General features: G+C 39.8%; 1 protein-coding gene across 1 annotated transcript in view; it reads left to right on the forward strand.

Annotated features, from left to right (window-relative positions):
- The first annotated feature begins 8,736 nt into the window (after window positions 1–8,736).
- The window catches only part of CCDC12 (coiled-coil domain containing 12), a 79,393-nt gene continuing 69,144 nt past the window's right edge, over window positions 8,737–18,985 (forward strand). The window contains exon 1 of the mRNA XM_036739301.1: window positions 8,737–8,863. Coding sequence (XP_036595196.1) covers window positions 8,768–8,863 — 96 coding nt within the window. The 5' untranslated portion in view covers window positions 8,737–8,767. The remainder of the gene's footprint in view (window positions 8,864–18,985) is intronic.

Below are 18,985 nucleotides of genomic sequence, written 5' to 3' on the forward strand. Positions count from 1 at the left end.
CAGAAAAAAAAAGAGAGAGCAAGCAAATAGTTTGCTTCAATTTGCATTCAGACACCTTAATTCTTTCTCTGGGTGTGGATCACTTTTTCCATCATGAGTCTTTTGGAGTTGTCTTAGAACCTTACATTGCTGAGAAGAGCCAAGTCTATCAGAGTTAAGTCATCACAGATACAATGTATCTGTAATTGTGTACAATGTTCTCCTGGTTCTGCTCACTTTACTCAGCATCAGTTCATGCAAGTTTTTCCGGGTTTTTCTGAAATCTACCTGCTCATCATTTCTTATGGAACAATAGTATTCCATTACACGTGTATACCACAACTTGTTCAGCCATTCCCCAATTAATGGGCATCCCATCAATGTCTAATTCTTTGCCACCATGGAAAGAGCTGCTATAAATATTTTTGTACATATGGGTCCTTTTCCTGTTTTTGTTATCTCTTTGGGATACAGACCTACTAGTGGTATCATTGGATCAAAGAGTATGCACAGTTTTGTAGCCCTTTAGGTATAGCTCCAAATTTTTCTCCAGAATGGTTGAATTAGTTCACAACTCCACCAATGATGCATTAGTGTTCCAATTTTCTCACATCTTCTCCAACACTTATCATTTAAGGAACATCTATTCTACCAGGAAGATGTTATACACACAGATAAGTGTATATATATATATACGTGTATGTGTGTGTGTGTATATATATGTATATACATACACACATATATGTATACATAAAGTAGGCTATAGAAAGCAAAAGTCTCCAGAAAAATTTAAGAAGGTAAATATGGGAGAAATCAGAGAAAGCTTCATGGAGGAGGTAATGCCTACATTGAGCCCTGAAAAGAGAGATTATGAAAGGCAGAAATGAGGAGGTTGAGACAAAAGGACTATACAGAGGCAAGAGACAGTATGTTATATTTAGGTAATGGCTAGTAGTCCAGTTTGGCTATTGCAGAGAGTAGATAAAAGTGGGTAATATGAAATAAAGCTGGAAAGATAGGATGGAGCAGCCTGATTATGAATGACCTTAAAAGCCTTTTATCCTAGAGATAATAGGAAGCCATTAAAATTTTTGAGCAGGACGATGACATAGTTAAGGAAGATTATTTTCGATATTTGTGGGGAAGATGGATTAGAGAAGGGACAGAAGCACCCAGAAGCAGGGAGATCAACTTTTTAATAAATAATAATAAAATTGGGTAAGTGCTATGTAAGTGGAGAGAAAGGTATAACTTTAAGAGATGTGGGGTTACAATTGAGAGAACTTGGCAAAGCATTTGATATGAGGAGTGAGAGAGAGGGGCAAGTGATATGACTTCACAATTTTGAACTTAGGTAAGTGGAAAGAGGCTGGTATTATGAACACAAACAGGGAATTTGGAAGGAGGAGAAGGTTTGGGGAGAAGATGATTTCAGTCTGAAGTTTGTTTTGTTTAGGGTGTATGAAGGGAATTATGGTGATTTTTATAATAATCGATATGACATGTGTAATAAATGAACTAATAGATTAGATTTTTCAGAATTACCTCTCTTGTAAGTCACACTTACAATGCAGCTTGAAATGATAAATCAAATCTTTGACAGTGCTCACAATCACTGGCATCCTTTTCCCTGTGTACCTGAAGTGAAGCGAATCAAACATTGTAGAACCTGTTCCCGTCACAGAACTCTGGTCCTGTGACCCACCAAGTAACGACCCCCAACGACTTGAGAGATATTGCTCCCACAGGACTCCAGAATTGTTGTATTGTCTTCCATTTGTGGGTTTGTTGTGGGAAACCACCCCGGCCCTGGAAACATTGTTTGTAGTCTACCTTCCCCCCTCCCTTCTTTGTGATTTATGTATATAATCTTTCTTCACTTCACCAAGGTGGAATTCTGATCAGGAGAATTCCAGATTTGCAAATCTGTTCCTCATACTAAAACTAATTAATTAAGCCACTACCTGATTACTGGCACTTTGTCTCTGGCCTGCTGTTTTGTCATTCTCAGGTTAGAGACTGGCTCAGTAAAAACCTGTTCACAGGTGGTGGCAGGATTTCCAGATGGAAAAAATAGAGATGTGAGATTCTAGCTTACTTGCACCTACCATGTGTCTTTCTATTGCCCTTTGGATGAATAATTTTTATACTTCTGAGATTATGTTATATAATTTTTCAACCATATAACATCACTGGTATTGTATTCATTGTAAAGGGGGAAGATAAAATTTAAAAAAAAATTGAAACAGTAAATGATGAGAGGGGCTTAATAACTAATTCAGAGCCGTAAACATTATAGGAATTTAGAGGGGAGAGCAGTCAATGGATGGAAGAGAAGTTTTTAAAAACTGTTTATAAGTAGGATTTTTTTGAAATTGGGTCACAAGTATCCAGTTACTTACCTTCTTAGCACAGAGACACTTATTTTTTCTTTATCTCTTTTAGAAATTTCTTTGGATGCATTTTGTTTCAACACAGCACAATACACTTCCAAACAAACTATCCACAAAGTACATTTCCATAAAAACCATTAAGCAAAACCACTTAATACAGTGCTTGTGACGACAACACATATCACTTTCTACCTGGGCTCGCCTTCACCCCTAAATGCCACAGTTGACAAAAGCAGTACTTTCTGGGGACAGGTAATTCCTTCTCTAGGTACAACTGTACCTGAATTTATATGTGTTCTGTACATTCAGTTGGTCTGTAATCTATACTGCTTTTCTATGTTTCCCTCACCTATTTCATCCCCTCCAGGTTACAGACTTTTTATTGATGGCTGTGTTCCGAATTACCTCATCTAAGTCCTCCCATGTTTCTCTGAAATCTCTTTATTTGTCACTGCCCTTGGCCTTTCTCTCCATTTCTGATGGATCTTTCATGGTGTCCTAGATTCACTGGGCTATTTCCAGGGGTGAAGAAGTGATCAGGCTTTCCCATTCATTCCCCAACATTTAAGAGCATACATGCTTTCTAAATGAATAATAATGGTGATGTAGTAAACATTACCCCTGCCACCAAAAGATGAAAGCAAAATTCAATTCACAACTCGTATATGTTCAGTTAGAATTTATTGAAGGAAATGCATTATTATAGGGGATGCATTATATTGTGCCAGATCTCAGGTAAATAGTGAATGTAGGGAGTATGAAAGCTGCCAAGGCTCCCTTGAGCATTTTCAGTGAAGGCCATGCTTCTCCAGGCTTGTTTCTCCTGATCCTCTATCAGCCTTCTTGATGCCAATCTCTGTAAGGGTTGGTCAGAGGATGTCTTCAGGAACAGTGATTCAATAGCAGATTGTTCCTCCTTATATAGTTAAAAAGCTCCTCCTCTGATGTTAGTCCTAAAATCCTCCACCCTCTTAAGGTCTTCTTAAACATGTGGAATGTGGAACTGGTTAGAGTAAATGAGCCTCGTTCATGGAGAGTCTTTTCTGCACTCATTACCTTTCCCTCTAAACCTCCAAATCTCCCTGCTCTGCTCTCCCATCTTCCCTATTGCTGTAGAGGGCAACACCATCCTCCCCATCCCTCAGGTTCATAACCTAGGTGTTATCCTCAACTCCTCACTATCTCTCACCCCCAAAATCCAATCGGTCTCCAAGGTCTGTTGATTTCACCTCTGCAATATCTCTTGAATACTCCTGCTTCTTTCTTCTGATACTGCTGCCACTCTGGTACAGGCCCTTATCACCTATGCCACCAATTATTGCAATAGCCTGTTAATGGGTCTGCCTGTCTCAAGTCTTTCCCCACTCCAATGCATCCTCAGTTCATTCCATGATGACATCCCCCCCCATCCCTTCACTACTCAATAAACTCCAGGGGCTCCTTATCACCTCCAGGATCAAGTACAAAATTCTCTATTTAGATTTCAAAGCTCTTTCTTATCTTACTCCTGTTACCTACTCTTCAATCCAGTGACAATGGCATCCTTGCTCTTCTATGAATGAGACACTCCATTTCTCCACTCCTGGCATTTTCTCTGGCTGTTCTCCATACCTGGAATGTTTTACCTTTTCATCTCTACCAACTGCCTTCTCTCACTTCCTTTAAGTTCCAATTAAAATCCCATCTTCTACAAGAAGCCTTCTCCGACTCCTCTTGATTCCAGTGCCTTCTCTCTGTTAATTATTTCCTATTTATCCTGTATATAGCTTCATATACATATATATATGTATATATATATGTGTATATATATATATATATATATTTACATGTCATTTCCCTCATTAGATTGTAAGCTTCTTGAGGGCAGGGACTGTCTTTTCCCTCTTTTTTGTGTCCCCAGAGCTCAGTACATTTCCTGGCACATAATAGGTGCTTAATGAACGTTTTTCGATTGATTGTTGTCTCCTCCATTCCTCCATTTGGTCATGAGCTTCTTGAAGGCAGGGACTGTCTTTTGCCTCTTTTGCATCACCAGCACAGTGTCTAGAACACAGTAGGCCCCTAATAAATGTTTATTGATTGACTGACAAAAATTTGACCTTGGTACATATTCAAGAACCTCAACACCTATTGTCTAGGAGGAGTCTTATGATGACCTGGTTCTTATAAGTAAACTAAAAATGATATATAGTTAGTGACATTGGAAGGTCTCAGGATGGACAGTCTGCTTGGATACCAATAAGTATCCCAAGAATGACCTTGATAGAAGCTACTCAACTTTGAATAGGCTTGGGGGGAGGGGGAGGAAGGAGAAGTAGAAACTTTTTGTAAAAGTTACGAGAAAGAAAAACAATCTGTTGAGTTTTTAGCAGATTTAGGCTACCATGGGCAGCTCTGCTTCAAAGAAAACTATTAACTTGAAAGCAAAAAAGGATTGCAATAGTTAATGCAAATGTTTCTTCTATGTAGGAAAGCAGTATCCCAAAATGGTGGTTGGGCTTGCACTTTCAGTAGAAAATAATAGCATCCATCTTAGAGGCTTATTGTGAAGGCCAAATGAGATAATATATGGAATGTACTTTGGAAACCTTAAAGTTCTAAATCAATGTTATTGTTATTGTTATAATCATCATTGTTATTGTTAGTAGTAGTAGTAGTAGTAGTAGTAGTAGTAGTAGTAGTAGTAGTGCTGGTAGTAGTGGTGGTGGTGGTGGTAGTCATAGTAGTAGTAGTAATAATGTTAATGTACTGACTAATGAAGAAAAGTCACCCAGGACACCTAGGCAGTGTCTCTAATCTTTAGAGTTACAGAGGTGAGTGTTTTCACACCTCTATCCTCTCAGTTCAGAAGTTAACACTGTCAAACAATGCGTACATGCACCAAGAAAGTTCAAAATGTACAGGAAAACTACTAGGGATCTTTTAGTAAAGGGACATCAAAAGGAATATATTATTTTGTAATTGATACAACTATCCCCTGTTCTTAAAGAATATGAATCTTAGTAGATCCATAGTAGAGTCTAAGGAGTGTTAGATTTCAAGTCAGAGCCCCTAGGGTACTCTTGAGTCCCAGCTTGGTCAGTTACTACCTGTGTGACCTTGGGCATTTCATCTCTTGGGGCTCCTGTTTCCTCATTTGAAAAATGAGAGATGTGTATTTGATCACTGCTAAGGTCCCTTCCATTTCTAAATCTAAAATCTAGTCTAGACCATAGAACGAAAAATAATCTTCTCTACAACTTATCCAATGAATGGTTTGTACTTTACTCTCCTCTGAACTCTGTTGTCTAGCCACGCTGGCCTCCCTGCTTTTCCTTGACCAGTGCATGCTTTCACCAACTCCACACCTTTTGATGGCTGTCCCCCATCACAGGAACACTCTCCCTCCTGGTGTCCGACTCCAGGATTCCCTGGCTCCCTTCAAGACTCAGCTCAACTCCTTTCTGTTGTTGTTCAGTCATTTTCAGTCATGTCTGGCTCTTTGTGACCCAATTTGGGGTTTTCTTGGCAGAGATACTGGAATGGTTCGCCATTTCCTTCTCCAGCTCATTTTACAGATGAGAAAATTGTGGCAAACAGGGTTAAGTGATTTGTCCAGGGTAAATATCTGAGGCCATGTTTGAACCCAGTAAGATAAATCTTCCCGACTTTAGTTTTGGCACTCTCTCTACTCTATCCATTTTGCCACCTAGCTGCCCCAACTCAACTTCTACCTTCTGCTTTTCCCACTTACCCCAATACTGCTATCCTCTTTCCTCTGAGGTTACCTCCAATTTACCTTCTATGTGTTTTGTTTGTATATAATCATTCGCATTTTGTCTCCCTCACTAGAATGTGAACTCCTGGAAGGCAGAGACTGTTTTTTTTTTTTTTTTGCCTTTCTTTGTATCCGCAGCTCTCAGCAGAATGTCTGGTGCATAATAAGTGCTTAATAAATACATATTGACTTGATCTCCACTTTACTTGAAGTCTTGAGTGAGGAGTAACCCATTGCTTCTTAAAACAGCCCACTCACTGCTCCTAGTTCTTCTCTATAGGGTCAAGCAGAGCAAATCTAACCTCCCTTCCATGTGATAGCCCTCCAAGTACTTGAAGATAGTTATTATGTCCCCCTTTAAATATTCTCTGATTCAGACTGACTATCTTGGTCATTGTCCTCGGGATGCTCTCCACCTTATCCAAGTTGTTGTTGTTTAGTCATTTCAGTCATGCCTGACTCTTCATGACCTCATTTTTTTTTTTTGGCAGAGATACTGGAGTGGAAATTGCAATTTTGTTCTCCAGCTCATTTTACCAATGAGAAAACTGAGGCAAAAAAAGGTTAAGTGACTTGTCCAGGTTCACATAGCCAAGTATGTGTCTGAAGCTGGATTTGAACTCATGAAGATGAGTCTTCCCGATTCCAAGTCTAAGCTCTGTGTATTGTGCCACCTAACTGCCCATCTCCTTCCTATAATTTGGTGTCCACAATTAAACTTAATATTCCCAGGCAGAGTTCAGAGTGATAACTATCAACTTATTTCTAGAGGCTATGCCTGATAGCCCTCACCTGTTGCATTCAACAACTATTTGTTAGGCATTCTTTTATGCATAGCAGGGCCAGAGGCTGAAGAAGAGTCATAGAATGTCTAAGTTGGATCCTTAATATCATCAGTACAACATGCCACAATTTTGCAGTTCCTAGATCAAGACACTAATGCTCACAAAAGTAAAGTGACTTGTCTGAGGTCACACGAGTAGCAAACAGTAGAGTGAGAATCCCAATCCATGTGTCCTGATTTTAAACTCAATACTTTTCCCACTAAATCTAGTTGTTTCCAGTATGAACTGGGGGAAACTTCAGAGATCAAAACTTCCTCTCACTTAACCCTCTTATTACTTTTTTTAAACCCTGAAAATAAATGACCAAAGAGTCACAGAATGGCCATGCAGTGAGCAGTAGCTGGGACAATGAAGGGTAACAGCAACAATGAGGCAAGTTTGACACATACCAGGGCTTCACCGCCCGAACATGATTCCAGCAGGTGCTTGTCTGAGCTCAGGGACCACCAGGGGCTGGGGTGAAACAATTATGGGATTTTATTGCAGCAGAGCTTATCCAGAGGGTGAGTAAAAAGCATTGTGGTTATGCCAAGCTCAGTGCAGAGCTCACTTGCTGGGCCTTAGCCTGGAAAAGAGGGTGTCTCCTCACAGTAAAAAGAGAGGAGAAAGAAAAAGAAGGGGTGGTGGTCTTGGCATGGGGATCCTGACACTTTTTTTCAATGAACAATTCTTAATTTTTCTCCCTTCCATCTTACCACTGACTGGGCAAAAAATAAAAATAAAACCCTAATAACAAATATGCATATTCAACTAAAAAAAAAATCTCACATTGACTGCATCCAATTTTGCATATTGACTCCATCATCTCTTTGTCAGGAGATGGGCATCATTCTTCATCGTTGATCCTCTGGTATCATAGTTGGTCATTATATTGATCAGCGGTCTTAAGTCTTTCAAAGTTGTTTTTTTAAAAATGTTTTTATTATATTTTATATATATTATATGTAATATATAATATATAGAATATATTTATATAATTTATTTTATTTTACATATATTTTATATATATTATATGTAATATATAATATATAGAATATATTTATATAATTTATTTTATTTTACATATATTTTATTTATATATTATGAATTGGATTATATAACTCTTCCTAGGTTTGTCTGAAACCATCCCCTTCATCATTTCTTAAGGCAAAATAGTATTTCATTATACTCATATACTAAAATTTGTTCAGCCATTCCTTTTTACAGATGAAGTCATTATTGGCTTCAGGCTCTCCTCCTATAATACCAATTGTCTCAAAGGCATGGTAGTAATAGTGTATAGAGTGCTGGGTTAAAATCTCACCTTCAGACACTTACTAGACTGGAAAAGCCATCTTTAATATCTATGAGTCTGAGCATCAAATAAAAATTATGTAAAGTGTTTTGCAAAGCTTAAAACGCCATATAAATGCAAGCTACTATTATTTGAAGAGTTAAATGCACTAAATGAAATGAATGTGTTGGTAAAAGTCGTGCATAAATCAAGATGAATTCTGCTCTATCTACGGACCTAGAGCAAGAAGACGCTATCGACGCGCTCTGAGTTCCTTTAATTAGACCTGATCAGAAACGCGCTTCTGGGGATAGGCGATGGCTTAATGGGGCCTTAAAGCAACTAATTTCCCCAGGGCTGCCTCGAGTCGTCACCTGATCCCGCCCCCTCAGGCTCCTACGCTGCCACTATTGGTCAAAAGGCCCCGCCCCCTCGCTTCTCAGCCCATCCCTTCCTCTCCTGCGCTGTCACTCTTCGGGGTCGTGCGCTATACCCGACCGGAAGCTAATTGAGAAACAAGATGGCTGCGCCAGTACCTGGTGTGGGACGTCTGGAGGAGGAGGCGCTGCGGCGGAAAGAGCGGCTCAAGGCGCTTAGAGAAAAGACTGGGCGCAAGGTGAGAAGAGGAGGGAGAAAGGCGGCACGATTGGCGGGAGGCTGCCGCGGGGAGAGGAGTGTTGGCGGAGCGGGGTAACGGCCCGGGGCGCGCGCGGGGGCAGAGCTGGCCTGCAGGACTCTCAATAGGCGCATGCGCGTGGGTCTCTGTTCAGGATGGGTCTTAGCTCGGAAGCCGCCTTTTGCTTGAGCGTCTGAGGACCCTCGACTTGGCCTCCTCTGCCTCCATCGGGAGAAGCCGGTGAAGGGCGAGTGATCGTGGCAGCGAAGAGATTCTCTTCCCTTCCCATCCCCATAGGGGAAACTGAGGCGGGGGAGGAGGGGGAGCTGAAACGAGATGAGATGGAAGGTGCTTTTTTCAGCTTCCCCAGGGGTCGTTTCTCCCCTCCGTGGGGAAGGGAGAGGGGGTTTCTCTACTCTGCGCCCTTGTCAGCCTCAAAGAATGACGGGAAGATGAATAACATCGCAGATAATCCGAGGAAGTCAGGATCCTAACAGCCCAGGATGTGTCTCCTCTTCGCTTTTTACCCGCGTGGCTTTCTTTTCTTTGGTCTTCGTAGCTCCTGTCTATCAGACAAAGTTGGACCAAGAGCCCAGAATGAAAAGAGTGAAAACTTAGGGTCTTTCCTCAAAGGCGGACTTTGTGTTTGGCGTTGGATATACAAAGTTACTACAACTGAGTCTGCCGAAAAAGAGATTACGATGAGACGTACTCGGATCTGTGTGATACAAAGACCAGGCATCAGACGACCCTGGTTCGGGTTTGGGCTCGGCAACAAGTTACTTCTGGAGAAGTGAATGGCAGGACGCTCCAGGGGCTTTGCCAAGAAAACCTCAAGTAGGGTCGCAAAGAGTCGGACAGGATTGAAAAATGAACTGACAAGTTACTTCCCTGCTTTGAGGATCAGTTTCCTCAGCTGTAAAATGAGGGGTTTGGACTAGAGGGTTTCTTTTTCCACTGGTGATCTCTCAGCACTAATTAAACTGTGGGTCGAGACCCCGCAGTTTAAGAAGCAAGTTGCCCCTTCTAGCTTTAAGGGTCAATGATTCTATGGATCTAAACCATATGTGCATCTGTATATGCAAATAACATACCATGGAAAAGCCATTTGACAGAGGAACCTGTTCCATCTGCCATACAAGGCCTGTCTTTTCCTACCATTATGTTCTTGATTATTTTTGATATTATTTTGTATGCCATAATATGCTATTAGACTGTAAATGGTGGGTTTGTTTTTTTTTTACAACAAAGATGGAACAGTCTTAGCAAAATTTGTCCCTGAGAATCTCTTTTAGAAGTTAAGAGGTGAAGAGGGAAAACTGAGAGGATTAGAATGATGTACTTAATCTGCTGTCAACCGTGTCAGTTCATATTAGTCTTATCTCACCCCTGGGATGAACTTCTCCCCCTTCACAGACATCTCATTCTGTTTGAAAGGTGGATACAGTCTCATGCTTTGACTCTCTTCATATGCTATATGAAATATTTATATATATATACTTTAAAATTTCCTAACTTGTATAGTACGTATTTGCATATATAGTTACTTGTCTTATCCCTGGGCTAGATTGTAAACTCCTTGAGGGTAGAGGCCATATCATTTAATCTTTGTATCAACAGTGTCTAGTTGCACATCTAGTATAAAGAAGATATCTATTATTTGTTGAATTCCTAACTTGATGATCAGTGATGGGATACTGGATTATTCTAGAGGAGGTACCAATAGGTTTAAAAGCAGTGGGATATAATGGAGAGAAAACTGAATTTGGAACCAGGACATCAGGGTGAGGAGGAATACCTAGGCATTGCACTGAGAACACAGGAGAGGTTTCAGAGGAGTGAGAGAGAGAGACACACACACACGGAAGGATAGGAGTTTGTGCTCAGAAATTTCAGAGTTGTAGATGTTAGAGGTAGACAGTTACTGATGATTGTGAGATTCAGGGTATTACAAACCCTGAGTGGGGCTGGGGTGGAGTGAAATTGTAGATCAAGAGAGTTGAGGAGGTTAATGAACTGGGAGGCCAGGGTAATCGAGTGTGTATGTTGAAGTCCCCAAATACAAGGGCATGGGGTAGGGTGTGAATAAGGTATTGAACTTGACATACAAGTGAGCCAGCAGCTGGAAAGATGGTACGATAAAGGTCTGGAAAGAGAGCTCTGGAGAGTGCGAGCCTCTTTGCAGTGAGAGGTTAGAATGCTGCTAAGCAGGCCTGGGCACAGTCTCTTTTAAGACTGAGAGGTAGTGCATGTGTGCTGAACTTGGAGTCAAGGAGACCCACAAAGGCTGAGGTTCAATATTTCCTCTGATAACTTAGTGAAAAACATAGGTGATTCACTTTACCTGTGTGAGTTTCAGTATTCTCATCTGGAAAATGAAGGGGTTGGACTAGATGATTTCCAAGGCTTCTTCTAGCTCTTGATCTGTGATCTACTATTCTTACTATTGTTTGTTTCTATTTTTTTGGGGGGGGGAAGGTAGGGCAATTGGGGTTAAGTGACTTGCCCAAGGTCACACAGCTAGTACATGTGTCAAGTGTCTGAGCCCAGATTTGAACTCAGGTCCTCCTGGCTCCAAGGCCGGTGCTCTACTCACTGCGCCATCTAGCTGCCCCTATTCTTACTATTTTTTGACTGTCTTTGATAGTGTTAAATGCAAGTAATTGCAGTCATTATGGCCTGGAGAGTCTTAACTACAGAGAGGATGAAGAAATGGAAGAGGGATGGATTGAACCTCAACAGAGGAAACGTTGATGAAGGATATTGACAGTGAGGAGCGAAGAGTAAACCATTCTTTTTCCTGACCCATTGTGTTAGAGGGCATGAGAGAAGGTGGGTCCCAGTATCGGAGAGGATGAGAAAAGTTGAGAATGAGCTATTATTGAGTATTGAGTGGGAGATTAAGAAGTGGAAGTCTTTCTAGGGGTTTGTTTATGGAAGAAATGAAAGTTGTAGGACATAGCTTGAGGAGATAGCAGAGTTTTGTTTTTTTGCCCCAAGATTTGGGGAGAGCCAGGGATCTTTTTAAAAGGCAGGGAAGGAACTAGTAGATAAGGAGAGATCTGAAGAGAGAAATATCTGAGGGGGCATATTCCTGAAGGAATGGCAGCAAAGCCCAAGTAAAGGGGCAGGGGTAGACTGGAAAAGACTGCTGCAAAGGAGGAGGTAATGGGGGACGAAGAGGGTTTTCGAAGTGTACAATAGGATAAAGGAGGGAACAAATGATGGATAGCCTCTATTTTTGCAGTCAAGTAGAAAGTAAGATCCTCTGTTGGGATGGAAGAGGGTGATCTAGAAGTCTTGAGAACACAAGTTATGAAGAATCACTATGGAGAGTGATAATGTCAGTCAGGGAAGAAGAAATATCGGCTCTACTTAAGGGAAGATTAACAGTAGAGTGGAGGGTCCAGAGGGCATAATAGAAGAGGATGCCAGAGCAGGATAGGGATTTGGGAGTGGTAGGGCTGAGGTGAATGGGGATTGGGGAATGGGGACATGGGGGACTTTGAATTTCAAAGGATTAGGAGAGGAGGAATTTTGACAGCTATAAAATAGGGAAAAAACATTTGATTGAGACCACTACCTTCAAGGGGCCTGTGATGGCTAAGGTAAAGTTGGTTTGTGGTTTCTCAAAGCCCAGAGAAGAAAAGAGATGCAGTTGGGTATCAGATTAGATGATTGGGTCCCCAGTGGCCTTCCTGACAGAACTCATAATCAATTCCAGCTCTTTCTGCCTTCTTTCAAAATGTGTGGGGAGGGAGAGAGGGATGATGCCCAGTTAGAAGGTAATCTGCGCATGGAGGGCTTGGCTCCTGGGACCTAGTGTCTGAGTCCCTATACTCAGACCTTATCCTTTTCTTCGAGGAGTCAACAAATTAGATTGCGTAAAGATATCTTAGGATTTGGAATTGAAAGTGACCTTCCTGACTCCACATCCACTGCAAGAAAATCTAAATAATTAAAAGATTTAAATAGTAGTTTAAGGCAACCTTAGCTGCAGCATATCATAGTGGGTGGAGCACTTTGAAGTCAGGAAAACCTGCTAGCCTAGGAAATCCCTTACCCTTTGAGATTATCTTCTAAGGGAGCTTCCATACAAGTAGGTCTTTTACTGAGGAAGTCACATTTTTTTTGGTCTGTGTATTTGTATTCGAAGGAACATTAGAAGTGGTAGTACAAAGTAGTACATGATTAATTGTTAAATTGTGTAGATCATTGGTATACGGGTTCGGAGGAGGGAAAGATCCACCATGTATTTTTTTTTTAATCATTGTTTGGGTATATCCTAAGCTTTGGAAGGCCAGATTCAATCAGGCAGTAATCAGCAAGCACTTATTAAGCTCCTACTATGAGTAAGGCACTGTAGATACAAAAAATGAAGCAATCTATACTGTCAGGGAGCTTATTGAATTCTGTGGTAGAGACTTGTCCATATTCAAGCATAAACAATAAATGCACAGTAAGTACAGTTTGGTTAAGGTGAGTGGGCACTAATTTTTAGGGGGATCAGGAAAGACACCCTATAGGAGGCAGTGCTGGAGCAGAATATTGAAGGAAGAAAGATTCTGTAATGTAGAAGTGAAGATGAATTGGCCTCCAGGTGTGGGGGATGGTCCATTCAAAGGCACTGAGATTGAATGTGGAGTGAGTTTGAGGCTAGTTTGGCTAGGTAGTAGCATGCAGGAAGGAGAATAATGTTAGAAAGATTGAGGCCAGGTTGTATCCACATTGTGAAGGGTTTTAAAAACCAAACTGGAATTTTGTCTTTGAAGGAGTGAGTAGGGAGCCAAGGAGTTTGTGTAGGGAGATGTAAATATGCCTTTATAAAATTTTTTTTCTACTTAATAGTATTTTATTTTTTCCAATTACATGTAAAGATAGTTTTCAACATTCACTTTTATAAGATTTTGAGTTCCAAGGTTTTTTCTTCCGCCTCCTCAAGACAGCATGCAATCTGACATAGGCTATATAGGCACAATCCTGTTAGACATATTTCCACATTAGTCATGTTGTGAAGGAAGAATCAGAACAAAAGGGAAAAACCAAGAGAAAGAAAAAAAAAGAAAACAATATGCTTTGATCTGCATCCAGACTCCATAGGTATTTCTCTGGATGTGGATAGCATTTTTCGTCATGAGTCTTTTGAAATTGTCTTAGATCGCTATATTGCTGAGAAGAGCTAAATCTATCAAAGTTGCTCATTGAACAGTATTGCTGTTACTGTGTACAATGTTCTCCTGATTCTACTCATTTCACTCCACATCAGTTCATGTAAGTCTTTCCAGGTTTTTCTGAAATCTGCCTGCTCATCATTTCTTATAGAACAATAGTATCCCATTACAGTCATATAACACCACTTGTTCAGCCATTCCCCAATTGATGGGCATCCCCTTGATTTCCAATTGCCACCACAAATAGAGCTGATTTAAATATTTTTGTGCATGTGGGTCCTTTTCCCTTTTTTGTATTTTTGTAATCTCTTTGGGATACAGACCTAGTAGTGGTATTGCTGGATCAAAGGGTATGCACAGTTTTATAGCCATTTGGGCATAGTTCCAAATTGCTCTCCAGAGTGTTTGGATCAGTTCACAACTCCATCAACAGCCGTTTTCCTTTTTTGTCATATTAGCCAATCTGTTAGGTGTGAGGTGGTACCTCAGAGTTTTAATTTACATTTCTCTAATCAATAGTGTAAATTTACCTTTTAAGGAAGCCTTTGGTAGCTGTATGGAGGATGGATTGGAGTAGGGGGAGACTTAAGGCTTGGAGAACAATTATGAGGCTGTTGTAGTCTAAATGAGAGGTGATTAATACAGTGGCTGGCACATAATAGGGGCTTAATAAATGTTTACTAATTAATTGAGAAAAGTCTGAGCTAAGATGGTCTCTTTACTTTCTCCTTATATTTCCATTTGCCTTTATTTTTTCTATTCTTTAAATTTAATTTAATTTCTTCAAATGAGCAAAAATCTACCTCACTTCTTTCCCTCCAAATGAAAAAGAAAGAAAAACAAAAACCTCCTAACAAATATGTATAGTCAAATGAAACATTCCCAAATTGACTGTGTCCAAAAAATATGTATGTTTCAATCTGCATCCTGTATTAGAATGTGGGTAGCATGTTTTATCATGAGCCCTCTGGAATTGAGATTGGTCATTGCATTTCACAATCATTTGTCTCTAAGGTATAGTTACTGTGTGAATTTACATCTTGTTAATTTACATCGTACAACTTTACGTCTTATCATGCATATTTTCGCAGTTTTCTCTGAAACTATCCCTTTCATCTTTTTTTGAGACAATAGTATTTCATCACATTTATGTGCCACAATTTGTTTATCCTTTTCCTCAGTTGATAAGCACTCACTCTTTTAGAGTCCAGTTTTCTGCTGTAAATATTTTTGTGCATATGAGTCCTTTTCTTCCTTCTTTGATCTCTTTGGCATAGAAATAAAGTAGTGGTTATCACTTGGTCAAAGGGTATGCACAGTTTAGTAACTTTTGGGACATACTTCCACATTGCTTTCCACAATGGCTGGACTACTTCACAGCTCCACCAACAGTGCATTAGTCAATGTGCTTGTTTTCCTACAGCCACTCTTGACAGTTGTTATTTTCCCTTTTTGTAAACCTCCAACATGATGGAGGTGAGGTAGAACCCTAGAATTGTTTTAATTTGCGTTTCTCTAATTATTAGTAACTTAGAGCATTTTTTCATATGGCTATTGATAGCCTGGATTTTTTTTCCTCTGAAAACTGTCTATATCCTTTGATGAATTATCAGTTGAGTAATAACTTTTATTCTTAGATATTTGAATCAGTTCTTTATATATCTTAGAAATTAGACCTTTGTTCCAGAAGATATAAGTTGTAAGATGAGGGGATTGGATTTGATTTAAAGGACTGTTGTTCTAAATACAGTCGGTTCTGCTATAATGGGACATATGAATTTCCCCAAAGTACTGGCACTATGCAAAGTCAAGAAGCGAAAACCACAGAGCTTATGGGAAAATGGGTTTAGGGACATAATGGTCAAAAATATCAGTGTCAATGGTAGCACAGTTTTATACATGTTCTATAGTTAAGAAATATTTAAGTACTGCAGTAAATGGTGGAGGTGTCCTGGGCCTCAGACTATGCCCTGATTCTGGCAAAGTCCTCTGGTAAGTTTGGCAGGTGGCAATTTGGGCCAAGGGCCAGAGGCCATGTTGGAAAGTGTGTGTGTGAGGAGCTAGGACTGCTCTTCTCCATCCAGTTGCACCAGAAGATGTATGATAAATATGGCCCTTTACCTTGACAAAGTCCTAAAGTTTGCTTGAGGAAGTGCGTGTTGGAAGGGTTATAACTTGCAAGTTATTGTGAAATAGTTATTTTTAATATTCTTGATGTTTATCAAGGAAGAAGTTGCCATCAGTGAACTTGAAATGTGAGTTTTGCTCAAAATATTCCCTAACATATTAATCAGTTTGGAACAAATTTGGGTTTTCAAGACACACATAGTAAAACTGACTATCTATGATCCTCTCAGAGTGAAGTCAGAGCAGGGTATGGCTTGAGAAAGATGCTCATTCATTCATTAACTTCCCAACATTGAAGACCAGGTATTCCAGGTGGTGTTAAATGAACAAGTTTGTTGGTTTGCATGTTGACCTTAATTTTTTTTTTCCGCTCTGACAAGTCATTGTATCTGATTTGTGGTCCATTAAAAAAAAATCCTCTTTGTTCTCTTGTGAGCTTAACCAAGTTATACGCCCCTCCAGATTAAAAGGATATATGTTTGACCTTTGGTGCCCTTACGTTGTATGAGCTCTTCTCTAGTGAGAGAATATTAGAACTAGCACCATGCTGCTAGGTAATCATGGAGGATAACCTTGACACATCTGCTATCCTTATCATCTCCTGACTATAAGATGATGTGAAGTGCAAGTAATTTAAGTGGAAGGATTAGTACACTGGTTCGTTGTGAGCTGGAGAGTCTTAACTACAATTGGGGAGGAAAAGAACAATTAGGATTTCTTTCTCTCGCTATTTCTCCTATTTCCTCAAATTGGGTATAGTTGATTGTAGGAATAGAGCTACACTTTGAATAAGGACCCCTTAGGAAGGCAGCATATCTCTGAGGTCAGAGGACCTGGGTTCAAATCCTGCCACTGATATTTGCTGTCGTATGTAAACATGGGCAAGTCTAACCTGGTTAAGCTTCAGTAATTTGTAGAATGAAGATTTGGACTAGGTGGCCTCTGAGGTCCCTTCCAGCTATATGTTATTCTATAAAGGGTTTTAATTTTAAATCACTTAACCTTAATGAACCTCCGTTTCTTAGTTAGATGGGCATAATAATCCTTGTACTTCCTACTTCACAAAGTTGTGCGGAAGGCACTTTGCAAACCTTAAGTTGCTATTAAAAATGTGAATGTTATTGTTATTAATCCTCCTACTCCTGTGATATCTTCATGATCTCATTAATGTGACTACTTGCCCAACTGGTGCCCCATTCTGTTTTTTATGTCTGTCTGTATAGCTTTCAGAGAGGATCTGACCAAGGTGCTGGAATACTTTCTTTGATTCTTTTAATGTTTCTTGGATACTGTTAGCCCTGTTACATGATTTAGCATGCTTCCTTTTCTAGTCATCTCTGTTCTTGATGATATCTTTTATTCTATTTTGGAAAGTCGCCTTGCATTATGTGTCTTTTAGTTGGCTTTTGGGTCATCTGCAAATGATAATAATAGTAATTATATTTATTGCAGTATGGGGCTTTGCTATGGTTGCAGGCCTTGTTATTTGGGACACATGCTTGTGTCGTTATTGTCATGTACTGATATCAGCAAGGTTTGATTTCGTTTTCAGTTAATTCATCTTACATCGTGTTTGATCCTCATCATAAGTAAAAGACCTAAGTCTTTGGATAAATAGGGGGTGATGATGGTGGTGGTGGTGGTGGTGGTGTAATCTGTTATTAACTTCTTTCTCCTTTGATGTTTATCAGCCTACCCAGATAGTTATTACTCTGTATTGTGGCACATCTACTGCAGTGTGTTGCCAGAAATACTAGTCAGAGTCTTAGGAGTGGTGCTTTAGTTCCTGAAATAGTGTATTTGCCTACTTGTGACTGAGGTTAGTGGAGTTGGAGCTGCTGTCTGACCACAAGGGGACAAAACTTTTTTAAAGAAAGGATTTGAGTCTTTGGGAAGTTTAGATACAACTCTGGGTTTTTCAAAGAACCACTTTTTGGGCATAGAATAGGTTTTGACATTTCTATCCAAACATATGTAAAATGTCATTGTGGGCTGAAAATACAGCTTTTTTATTATTTTACTTCTATTAAAGCCCTGTCTTTCTGGCATCAAAAGACTCTTGGCTATGAGCTCATTTCTGAACAAAAGGCACTCAGAAATCACATGGTTTTTGTCTTTCCAAATTAAGAGCTAACTTGTTATTGAAATCATTTGCATTACCTTTGAGGATGTTACTGTGCTTAAAGTAAGAAATTAACTACCTGTTTGGTGCCAAGAGCCTTGTAGAGTGTTTTGGAGCCCCAAGAATTTGGGAATAATTATGGAGTTCCAGGAATGAATTCATTCTTATGTTTGAAAGTATAGTTAATTGTAAGCTTTTCTTCTTTTTTTATCCATGCCCCTTTTACCCAAGGGTTTATTGTTGTATCACTAGATAAAACCCTTTTCTTTATGGTTGGAATTTTCTTTTGTTTCTTCTTTATTCTGAAAAAAAAATCTCTCCCCTAAGGAGTCTGTGGTGATAATTCCTAGATATCTTTGAGTCAGCAGCATTTGACAAGGTAGTGTTTGACTTTTCTGGGGTGGAGAAAGTGTATAGGAGAATATATAAAGTTCCCATTTTCCTTTTCAACTTTAATTGTTTATTTTCTTTTGTTAGGTATTTTCAGTCTTGCTAGCAAAAAATAAGGCTGACTTCTTTTTGTTTTTGCTCTTAGCCTTTATGGGTTCATCAGAAGAAGAATGTGATGTACCAAGTGAGAAGGAAACCTGAAAGTGAAGCTGTTGTGTGAACTGAGAAACTGGTTTCATGTTGGCTGAGGCTTCAGTTTGAAATCCTGGTTTATAACAGGGCTGGGGAACCTATGGCCTCAAGGCCACATGT

This window comes from Trichosurus vulpecula, chromosome 9 (genome assembly GCF_011100635.1).
Source record: "Trichosurus vulpecula isolate mTriVul1 chromosome 9, mTriVul1.pri, whole genome shotgun sequence".
NCBI classification, from domain to species: domain Eukaryota; kingdom Metazoa; phylum Chordata; class Mammalia; order Diprotodontia; family Phalangeridae; genus Trichosurus; species Trichosurus vulpecula.